Genomic DNA, 12233 nt, shown 5'->3' on the forward strand with positions numbered 1-12233 from the left:
GAGAGAGAGAGAGAGAGAGAGAGAGAGAGAGTGTGTGTGTGTGTGTGTGTTCATCCCTGGCGCTGGAATTATTTGCCATTGAGAACTATCACAGAAGAGCTCTGGAAACTGAACTCAGGTCCTCTAGAGAGCAGTTCATGCTCATAGCCAACGGGCCATCTCTCCAGCCCCAAGAAAGCCATGTTGGATAAATTCATCACTGTATTTTCTTGTAGGTGATGTATAATTTGTTTTAATTTTCTCTGAAAGTTTTCTCAGTTTAGAAATATAAATCAAATATAATCAAATTTCCATAAAGAGGTCAAGGGAACAGAGCAGACAACATTCTCGAGTGATTTTTAAGCACTACAACATATTTTCTATATCTGTGCATTGCAAGGGTCTGTTTCAAAAGAACATGCTTATGGAATATTTGTTAAAATTCATTAGCAAGGAACTAGCACATCCTGGTTTTCAGTTAGTCTGAAGATGTAAGAATTAGGGCAGGAAGGGCTGGAAAGATGGTTCAACAGTTAAGAGCACTTGTCATCCAGCACTCAGAGGCAGGTACTCTGGTCTACAGAGGGAGTTCCAGGATGGCCAAGGATACCTACCCAGAGAAGCCCTGGGTAGAAAAACAACAACAAAGGATGCTTGTTGGTTTTTATGGAGGACATAGATCCGGTCTCCAGCACCTACATGGTGGTTTACAAATACCCAGAATCTCAGTTCTAGGGGATAGTAATGCCTTCTTCTGACCTCCTAGGGAAACAGGCACTTACCTGATATATGTATGCACATACCACATACATAAAACAAAATAAATACATCTTTTTTCTTTAAAAAAAATAAAAACAAACAAACAAAAAAAAAAAAAAGGTAGAGCTGGGGCTGTAAGTCAGGAGAGTGACTCCATTCACAATCCCCAGTTTTGCATAAATCCAGGATGGTGGTGCACCCCGTTATCTTAGTGCAAAGGACACAGGCAGATCACAAGTTCAATGTCATCCTCAGAGCAAGTTTGAGACTAGCCTGGGCTAAAGCAGAGTGTGAGATGAATAAGGGGTAGTCAGAGGTGATGACTAAGATGAGTAACCATTATTAGTCTTGAGTCACAAGCTTTTCAGGTGGTGTTAATGTCCACAAGCTTGGACACTTTTAGAAACTGTTGGGCTGAAAGAAATAACCAGCCAAGTTCTTGTTGGAACTTTCCTCTAGTGCTTGTCTATAAAGTGAATGACCCCAGGGTTGATTCCCAGAACACTCCCTCCAACACAGCTCCCATCCACAGTGAAACTGAAAATGCAACGTGACACTGGAGCTGGACCAGTGAGTGGGTAATACTCACAGTGTCAGAATTCCCTTCCAACAGTATATTGATAGCTTTGTTCACATCACCGTTACAGTCATGTAGGGCCACGATGCATTCATCCTGATTTTTTCCTGTCACTTCCATAAGCTAGTAAAAGAATCAGAAAATGGTTAAAAGAAAGAGGGTGAAAAAAAGGCATTCAATATTAACTTTGTGATTCTTCTATTCAAATAGAGCAATTATGTTGTCCTTCCACACGATTTTTTTTTCTAGACTCTATTAAGTTTAGGCTCAAAGAGCAGGTTGAGATTCCTGTGTCTCTTGTGTCCCCAAATAAAAGTAGGCAAAGTCTTAAATTAAGTAGTGGTTGCTGGCCTGAACAACCTGCTATACAGACCAGGCTGAACTCAAACGCATTACTGATCAATCAGCCTACCTCTGCCTTTCAATCTAGAATTAAAGGTGTTCATCACAAACCTCAGCTTATGAAACAACATAACATATGCACAAACCAACACTCTCAGAACTCCTAGATCATGCTCAAACTTAAGTGAATAGCATAGAACTTGCAAAGTTTTGATTCCTAAAATGTCAACTAGGATTTCATTTGAACATAGTCAGCATTCACTAATTGCATTAGAACATCCTTTATACAAACTTAGTAACAACCTAAAGTCTCACAAGCAGAATTCAAGAGCTGTCACAGTTTCAGCACATCTTACAGCTGCAGTCAAAGTAAATCTCATCCCCTTCTCTTTAACCAGCCCCACAAACTTCTTAGCATCTTCCTAATTAGAACAATCCTAAAGTATCGTGAACAAATCTATGACAAAAGTATTGTGTATTAGCAGGATTTAATTATTTTAACATGTACTCAAGTTCAAAAACTGTTTGGTTTCAACATTTCATGAGATTCATGTCTGTAGTACTATAGGACCAGCTGTCTAGAACACACATCTGTGGGCTGCATCTGTAGTTCAGTGGTAAGAGCATTTGCCTAGGATGTATGAGGTTTGATCCTTAGCACAACAAAAGTAAATAAATTGAAGTGCAGAAAGGAGACCTCTTGGTCTAATAAACATAAGCACAGCTCTTTACATGAGCGCACAGGACCACCACTTCTAAGCACTCTATGGATTCACTGAGAGTGAAGAACAAGTGCTCTACAGTAAGGTAAGTCTTGTTACATTCACTTTTATCTGAGACGGGTTTTCTCTAAATTAGAAGATTTACTGAGAACCTGTTTAAATTTCAGTCTTCCTACCTCAGCCCTTCAAGTGGATGAGATCATATACCTGCACCACACTTGCCTAGTGTTTCGCTATTGATATAAGCTATCTGTACTATCTGACACACAGTTATTAAGACATACAATAGCCGGGCCTGGTGGCGCAGGCCTTTAATCCCAGCACTCGGGAGGCAGAGGCAGGCGGATTTCTGAGTTCGAGGCCAGCCTGGTCTACCAAGTGAGTTCCAGGACAGCCAGAGCTATACAGAGAAACCCTGTCTCGAAAAACCAAAAAAAAAAAAAAGACATACAATAAGAGTCAGACTTAGCCTCGCTCTGCGAGGCAGCTAGGTGCAGCTAGATGCCCTGTCGGAAAGAGTAGCATACATTTACCTTTTTCCATTAGGTAGAAGGACAGGATATGGCTCTGTCCCACCGGTGGCTTTCAAACCTCTAGGCCCAAACATACCTTGGGCTTCTGTCTAGCCAGACTTACAAGTAGCCAGGACTACAGAGGGTGCCAGCCACATGAGTCATATGATTATTAATCAATTACTTTTAAGAACTTCAAAAAAAATGACTATGAGCCTGATGTCAGCAACTGTAAGAACAAGGAATTCACATACCAAAAAGGCATGCTGATCTCAAAAACAACTATTAGAAAACAGCTCAGAATGGAGTATCTGACCCTGAGACAGAGCTCCCTGCCTGCTTTCTAGCGTCTAGAAGGACATAAAGTAGTAAAGAACGGTTAGGAATTAAGGTTAACTTATCAAAAAGACATTTTGTTGAAATTTGAGATGAAAACATCATCCTAAAAAAAAAATCTATACTTTGTCAACTTAAGTTTGAAATCACACTGACATTTAAAAAGGCAATTTGTCTCTTTCCTACAATTAAAAAAATATTCCTCACATCTCAAAAGTTATACTTTCTAAAGCTAGGTATACAGAAGTGTCAGTGGGATTTCAGCAATGTCGAGTCCACTGGCCACATGCAAACACACTAATTACTGAGAGTCCACTGTCAAGACAAAGATGTTCATGCTGTATTTCGTCATCTGGCTATCAATATCGAGTACTTGATCATAGGCCCAAAATGTTATTACTGAATACAAGTTCAGACTAAGTAATAAGTTCATTTTAAAATGAAAAATTCCTAGTAAAATTAGTTCAGGGGCTAGAAAAATGATCTGGCAGTCAAGCACACTTGTTGCTGCTGCAGAAAACACAGGTTCAGTTCCCAGCACTCACCCAGTGGTTCATAATCAATCACCCATAACTCCTATTCCAGGGGTTCTAATGTCCCCTTAGACAACCTTAGATAAGAATGTGTACATGTAGGCAAAACCCTCACATACATAAAAAAAATATTTTTAAATAATTTATTATTATTATATTATATGCAATGTTTTTCCTGCATGCATGTCTGTGTCAGGGTGTCATATCCCCTGGGACTGGAGTTACAGACAGTTATGAGCTGCCATATGAGTGCTGGGAATTGAACCCAGGTCCTCTGGAAGAGTAGCCAATGCTTTTAACTGCTTAAGCCATCTCTCCAGCCTCCTAGAAAATAATATTTTTCCACTAAGAATAAAGGAAAAGTCACAGTATCATACCTGTTTAACTTTAGCTTCAAAATCTGAATCATTCTTATCAAAGATCACTTGAGCAAGTCGCATCTGCTCAGCCGTTGCCTAGGAAGCAAAAAAAGTGGTAGATTTTTAGCAGCTAAAATATGACAACAGATGCTGGAATGTCAGCCAAAGACAACTCTGAACCACTAAGCAGGACTCTGAGAAACACTGATTAACCAGGTGTGGTGGCACCGGAGGCTCAAGGTCACACCTGACTACGTGAGAAGAGGAGGACACCCTGGGCTTTGCTGAGTTCTTATCTCAGGGAGGGAGAAAGGAAGTAGTTACTTTGGGACTCAAGAAAACTACCATCCAACTAAACAGCAGAAAGGACTCGTTCCCTGCCAATGAGCTGGTGGTCATGCGGCTTGCTTGGATTTCCTTCCCACTGAGAAGAAAGCAAAGCAAGATGCCAGCTGTGGCAAAGCCATGTGCCTGTGCTCCCAGTACTCAGGAGCATCCTTCTGCCCCATCTACATACCAAGTCACGGACTAACCAGCGATGCACATAAGACACTACAAACCGTCGGGCGTGGTGGCGCACGCCTTTAATCCCAGCACTTGGAAGACAGAAGCAGGTGAATTTCTGAGTTCGAGACCAGCCTGGTCTGCAAAGTGTGTTCCAGGACAGCCACAGCTACACAGAGAAACCCTGTCTCGAAAAACCAAAAAAAAAAAAATCTTACTAGATAACCCAGGCTAGTCTTAAACTCTTTTCTCCAGTCTCAATCTACAAAGTCCCTGAGATTAGAGGCATATGCACCATTATTTCTGGCTCCTATACAGTATGTTAATTTTGAAAATATACAAGGATTAGGTCAACAAGTAAGTAGATAAAATATATAAACTTCCTGCCATATCTCTGTACAAGTTTCTAGTAAAACTGACATTACTTCAAAAGTATTTCTTCAGTTACTGTTCTATCTTAAAAAGCCACGTTTACTCAGGGTGACAGTCGATTTGACTGCTACTTGGGCACGTGTGGACAGTATGAACAGGGTCAGGAGTTAGTCTCTCCTCAGCCTTGGGGCTCATGTTTCCTTGTCAAGATGGAAGCCAGAAAAGACCAATAATAAAGCCTTTGTCTCTGAGCTGGGTTCATCAGCATGGGTGGCACCCCAGCTTGCCACTCTTAATTGCTGAGCCATCTCTCCAGGCCCAGGATACTATTTAGAGGGAGAATTTTTGTTGCTATTATTTAGGTTGCTGTTGATTTTAGGACAAAGTCTTATTATGTAGCCTGTCTAGACGGGAAGTCACTCTTTAACCTAGACTGGCCTCAAATTCGTGGCAATTCTCACGTCTGAGTCTTCAGAATGACAGAACTGGGGGCTGGTGAGATGGCTCAGCGGGTAAGAGCACCCAACTGCTCTTCCAAAGGTGCAGAGTTCAAATCCCAGCAACCACATGGTGGCTCACAACCATCCTAACAAGATCTGACTCCCTCTTCTGGAGTGTCTGAAGACAGCTACAGTGTACTTACATATAATAAATAAATAAACCTTTAAAAAAAAAAAAAAGAATGACAGAACTGTAGGTATGAAGTACCATGCTTAACTATATTCTTTTATAATTAAATATGTATTTATTGTTTGTTATTTAAGGGAAGGGCATCCTATAGTACACATCTGGAGATCAACACTCCTCCTGCCAAGTGAGTCTTGGGAACTGAATTCAGACTTGGTTGCAGGCACCATTATATGCTGAGCCACTCCACTAGCCCTAATCTCCCATTCTTTGTTTTGTTCTGTTAGACAGATTTCACTGTGTATCCCTGAATGGCCTGGAACTCACCCTGCAGACACTGCCTCTGAGCTCACAAAGATCCACAGGCCTCTGTTTCCCCAGCACTGGGATTAAAGGTGTGCACCACAGAATAAGACAGTCTCAATCAACATAGCAAAGCTTTTCTTCAAAGCTTTTCGCACTTTTGTTTTGGTAAGAAAGAATGTATAGGTTAAGCTAGGCTATAGCTCACTATATAGAGAAGATGATCTTAAACTTCTGACCTTCTGTTTCTGCCTTCCAAGTGCTTAGACTACAGGCTTGTGCCATCATCACTCCCAGTTTATGTGAAACTAGGGATTGAACCAGGGTCTTGTGCACACTGGCCAAACACTATACCAACTGAACTACAGCCCAGCTTCATTCAACTTTTATTATAAATTTTACTCATTTCAAGGAACTTGAAGATACAAGGGGGTAATGGCTGTTTCTGAACCATAAAACACCTTTTACAAGGCCTTTCTATTTCATGTAAGTGGGTGATTATACAAATTCCAGCAGCTGTGGCCTATTTTGCCCGATCTAAATGCCAAGCCTGTCGTCCCAATTTTTTCATGCTATTACCTCAGCTTAACTGCCAAACACTACTTACTGCATTAAACCCAGAAAGATGTCTGTATAGAAATTCAGCACCCACACTTCCTGACAGTGTCAATGCAATCTTTCCCAGTATACTCAAAACCATAAATACACTTTCATTATTCCCACTGCACACCAGATAACCATTCCCTGGACCCACCATCACCTGAGAAGTCCCAGTATTGTAAACAAAAAGCCCAACAGCATGATCAATGAACAAGGAGACAGGAACAACCAAAGAGAACTATAACCTGACAGAACGATCACATTATATTTGGAAGTCTGGATGAGAGCCATTTCTGAATGACAGCAAACCATGGATGCTTCTGGAGCTAGAAGTACAGCAGGCCAGTCTGTCCTATATTAACACAGTGCCTTCTGCTGCTTTTCATAGCAGATCTAAACACTGCCTATGACTTTCCATTTAACATGACTGGAGGAAGGGTAGGAGATAGGAACTCTCTATTCCTTGGCACTGCTGTGATGGCTCATTGTCAATATGTATTTTCATTTTACCTGTTATTTTTAAAAGTGTGTGTGTGTGTGTGTGTTGTGTGTGTGAATGTGTGTGTCTATCAGTGCATGATAGTGCCAGGGATTAATAATGGCAGATCTTGCAGAAAACCCAGCATCAGTTCCCAGCACCTACATGACAACTAACAACCACCTATAAATAACTCCAGTTTCAAAAGATCCAAAACCCTTCTCTGGTCTCTGCAGGTGCTAGGCACACATGGTGCACACACGTTAATGCAGGCACAACATCTATACATATAAAACAGAGATGCATTTTAGAACCAACAGAAAAAGATGAACACAACAAAAGTTTATAATCCTACCACTGACTGAGGAGGCAGAGGTAGGCAGATCTTTATGAGAACAGCTTGATCTACAGAGTGAGTTCCACACAAGCCAGGGCTACACAGTGAGACCCTGTCTCAAACAACTGAAAAACTACCAAGGCGTATGGGCTGGCAACATGGCTCAGCAGGTTACATGAGCCTGGTGATGTAAGTTCAATCCTCAGAACACATACAAAGGTGAGAAGAGGGGACAACTCTTCCGAATTGCCTCCAAGCTACATATGCAACCATGACATGCTTGTCTTCATGTGTGTGTGCGCCTGCATGCACACTCAAGTTTATGCACATGCAAGCTTTTGTGCCTGCATGCACACATGCGCACGCGCGCGCACACACACACACACACACACACACTTTTTTTTTTATATGTAAGTACACTGTAGCTATCTTCAGACACTCCAGAAGAAGGAGTCAGATCTCATTAAGGATGGTTGTGAGCCACCATGTGGTTGCTGGGATTTGAACTCTGCACCTTTGGAAGAGCAGACGGGTGCTCTTACCCACTGAGCCATCTCTCCAGCCTCACACACACACACTCTTTACTTTTAAAAATAACACATATCTGCCATCATAGCAGTGCTCATCACTCAAGAGTCAGGGAGGGAGGACCATGAGGTGGAAGCCAACCAAGCTACAAAGGCCCTGTCTCAAACTAAACAAAACCAGAAAGAAGAAAATAATGTTTATACCTTAAGAAATTAAAGAAAGGGGGCTGGAGAGATGGCTCAGCGGGTAAGAGCACTGACTGCTCTTCTGAAGGTCCTGAGTTCAAATCCCAGCAACCACATGGTGGTTCACAACCATCCATAATGCGATCTGATGCCCTCTTCTGGAGTGTCTGAAGACAGCTACAGTGTACTTACATATAATAATAAATAAATCTTTAAAAAAAAAAAAAAAAGAAAAGAAATCTGCCTGCCTCTCCCTCCCAAGCGTTGGGATTAAAGGCGTGCGCCACCACGCCCAGCTTGTTCCTTTTCTACTTGCTTAGGTGTATTAGTTTGCTCTTCCAGAAGACCTGGGTTCGATTTCTAGCTCACAACCATTTGGAACTCCAATTGCAGGAGATCTGACAACAAGCCTCTTTTGGCCTTCCCAGGCATGACAAATACGTGTACAGACATTGACTCAGGCAAAATGCCCAAGCGTATAACCTAAAGATTTTTTTTTTTAAAGATTTATTTATTTATTATATGTAAGTACACTGTAGCTACCTTCAGACACTCCAGAAGAGGGCATCAGATCTTGTTACGGATGGTTGTGAGCCACCATGTGGTTGCTGGGATTTGAACTCCGGACCTTTGGAAGAGCAGTGGGGTGCTCTTACCCACTGAGCCATCTCACCAGCCCCCTAAAGATATTTTTAAAAAGCAAAGCAAATAAAAACACCAAAAAAAGAAACTCAAGATCAAGAATTCCTTCCCACAGTTCAGTCAGCAGCCTTTTCCTCTGGACAAGCTAAGCCATCCCTTAGAGGGTTCACAAAAAGCTATCAGTGAGAAGCTTTTAGTGTACTCTCAATCCCAGGGAGGCTAGGGCAAGAAAATCCAAGTTTGAGCCCAACACTGGTTACATAGAAAGTTCTGGGACAGTCTGGGCTACATAGAAAAACCCTGTCTCAAACCCTAAAATGAAACAAAAATAAAACCCTTTTGAAAGGAAAAGAATTAATTCCCTGCTCCAGCCTGCAATCTAATTGTCAATCAGCCCAAATCTGCTTGCAAAGCACACATTTGCACCACTAACATTCATTTGGCCACCTTCAAAAGCTCAGACTCTTTGTTTTTGTTTCATTTCTTTCTAAAGACTATTATTATTATTACACTATTATTAGGATTTGTGATTATTACTAACTTATGCTTTTTCCTTAATACAAGGCAATTCCTTAAAGAAACGTAAAAGACACCCCAGCCCCACAGTTCAACAACAGGGTCTCTCTGTTGGTTTGAACAGGTATGACTCCCATAGACGGAGTGGCATTATTATGAGGTATAGCCTTTTTGGAGTAGGTATGGTCTTGTTGGAGGAAATGTATCAGTGTCACCGTGGGGGTGCTCTAAAATCAACTGGGTGTTCAAGCTACACCCAGTGTGGTGCACAGTCCACTTCTGCTGCCTGCTGATCAAGATGCAGAACTCTCAGCTCCTTCTCCAGCACAATGTCTGCCTGCATGCTGCCATGCTTCCCTTCATGATGAGAATGACTGTAAGCCAGCTCCAAATTCAATGTTTTCTTTATAGGAGTTGCCTGGGGCCGGGTGGTGGTGGCACACGCCTTTAATCCCAGCACTTGGGAGGCAGAGGCAGGCGGATTTCTGAGTTCAAGTCCAGCCTGGTCTACAAAGTGAGTTCCAGGATAGCCAGGGCTATACAGAGAAACCCTGTCTCGAAAAACCAAAAAAATAAAGAGTTGCCTTGGAAATGGTGTCTTCTGGCTGGTCTGAACTAACTATATAGACCAGGCTGGCCTCAAACTCAGAAATCTGCCTGCCTCTGCCTGTGCCACAACTCTCAACATACAGTCCTTCTTGATCAGCTGTGAAGACCACTTGTAAATGTAAAAAGACTTAGGGTAAACACTCAAACAGCAATGTAGCTCATTGGTAAAACCAACCCCAATATCAATAATACAGCATCCAAGAAACTGAATCAGAAGAATAAGGAATTCAGGGCCTGGTTGGCAGACCTAAGTAAGACCCAGTCTGAAATCACAAAACCAACAATAAAAATGTATCAAGCCAGGGATCTGAAATTGAAATGATTCATTATCCACTAAGATTCTGCTTCTGGTTAAGGGTCCTTACTGCCAACTCCAAGCAGAGGCTCCAACCCTGAACTTACATGGTAGAAGCTAGCTCTTTCAAACTGATGGATGTCTAACCGCAAAAACCACAACGATTTATGTGCATGCGTGTACACACATAAACAGTTAATAAATATAAAAAATAAAAAATAAAACAGATAAAGGGGGGAAAAAGATACTGTTTCTGTTAAGAAACCTGTCACCTGTCAATGTTGTACAGAATGTTAACTTTACACCAGATCCTGTGCTCCATGCTCCACTCAACCGTCTCATTTAGAAGAATAACAGACAGGCTAGGGTACAGGTCAATAGTAGAGTGCTTGTCTAGGAACAGGGAGGCTCTGGGTTCACTTCCTAATATTACACACCAGACAATGACAAGCATGAGGGAAAGGAAAGAAGAAGGAAGGAAGGAAACTGCTGTAGCAGATGGTGACGACTGGACAACAATGACTCTCCTGGAACAACATTCAGTTTTACCATGATCACCTCTTTCCTACACTCACTAGTCACTCTATAAAGACAAGGTTAAATCCTGAGTTTCCTAGGGAGGGTCGTGAAAGCCTTCCTTCTAGGGAGACAGCGGCGTCTCGGAAGCTTACCTGCACCACTTGTTTCTGTGACTGGGCTGCATGTGCTGTTGGCATCTGTGGTTTGTCCCGAGCACCTCGGCACCGATCATTGCTCACAGAAGTCATCATATACAGAATATACAAAATGTATGTACAAAATACAAAAGCTGCAAAAAAGAAGGCATTGTGAGCAAAACTTCCAAATCATGGTAAAAAAAAAAAAAAAATCAAACATCTAATTGGGAGAGTGGGGAAACACACAAAATAAAACATAAAAATGCCATCAGAAAAGCAAAGCTATCCCCCTCGTTTTAATTTACTTGTTTCGGGCTAGAGACACAGCACTGCACTTAATGTACCAAGGTATCCGTTAGATCTGATTGTCATAAATTACAAGACACAAATGTGAAGCTGTGAACGAGAATGACTCTCTTAGGCTCATTAATTTGAACACTTGGGTCCCAGTTAATGGAACTCTTTGGAAATGATTAAGAAGTGAACTCTGATGGGTGGTGGTGGTGCACGCCTCTAGTCCTAGCACTCTGGAGGCAGAGGTAGGTGAGTCACTGAGTGAGTTCCAGGACAGCCAAGGCCACACAGAGAAACCCTGTATTGAAACACTCCTCTCAAAACAGAAGTAGCCTTGTTGGAGGAGGTCTGTCACTGGGGTGGGCTTTAGAAGCCCAGTCTCTCTCTTCCTGAAACCTGGGATCAAATGTGAGCTCTCAGCTACTTCATCAGAAAAGATGCTCCTTACAGAGACGTCCGGTATTAACTGGGTATTCGTAAGCCTAAAGGCCCCAGGGAATAGAACTGCACTGCTTTTTACATTAACAGCAAATAACTAGAACCTCTCACAAGCCCCAAAAGCTAGTTTAAACATTGTACCTATTTCAACCTGCCTCTCAGTTGAATGAATCATACTCTGTATCCTATTTTGAGGTTAACAACTTTCACACTCTTAACTTTTTCATTATTCAGAATTTTTTTACCATAATTATACTACTTTCACAGCATCCTCTGAGTTTTTAATTTTTATTTTACTTAGGACTTTTGTGTGTTCACACCTAACACATATGTCACAGTCAGTATGTGGAGGTCAGAGGAGAACATCTGAGTCAGCTCTTTTCCTTGTACAGTAGGGTCTGGGAAGTGAACGCAGCCTTTGGCTTGTACAGCAAGTGCTTTTTGCTGTTAGTCCGTTTTTATCATGGTGGGGGTCCGCCACTGAGCAATCCCACCAGCCTGTTCCCTGAATTTAAAGCTATTATAGGAATAAGACAAATGATTGTTTTAGACCACAAAGCATTGTGAAAATAAAAAAGAAATTTAAAACTTAAAAAAACGCTGGGCATGGTGGCGCACGCCTTTAATCCCAGCACTCCGGAGGCAGAGGCAGGTGGATTTCTGAGTTCGAGGCCAGCCTGGTCTACAAAGTGAGTTCCAGGACAGCCAGGGCTATACAGAGAAACCCTGT

At 41.9% G+C, this 12233-nt stretch overlaps 1 protein-coding gene across 2 annotated transcripts in view; it reads right to left on the reverse strand.

Annotated features, from left to right (window-relative positions):
• Ubap2 (ubiquitin associated protein 2) overlaps positions 1-12233 on the reverse strand; it is a 69217-nt gene that overhangs the window by 37490 nt on the left and 19494 nt on the right. For both annotated transcript variants that reach the window (XM_021222229.1, XM_021222230.2), the window contains exons 2-4: positions 10787-10923; positions 4138-4215; positions 1328-1438 (exon numbers count right to left, since the gene is read on the reverse strand). In XM_021222229.1, coding sequence (XP_021077888.1) covers positions 1328-1438; positions 4138-4215; positions 10787-10885 — 288 coding nt within the window. In that variant the 5' untranslated portion in view covers positions 10886-10923. The remainder of the gene's footprint in view (positions 1-1327; positions 1439-4137; positions 4216-10786; positions 10924-12233) is intronic.

This window comes from Mus pahari, chromosome 22, assembly GCF_900095145.1.
Source record: "Mus pahari chromosome 22, PAHARI_EIJ_v1.1, whole genome shotgun sequence".
NCBI classification, from domain to species: Eukaryota; Metazoa; Chordata; class Mammalia; order Rodentia; family Muridae; genus Mus; species Mus pahari.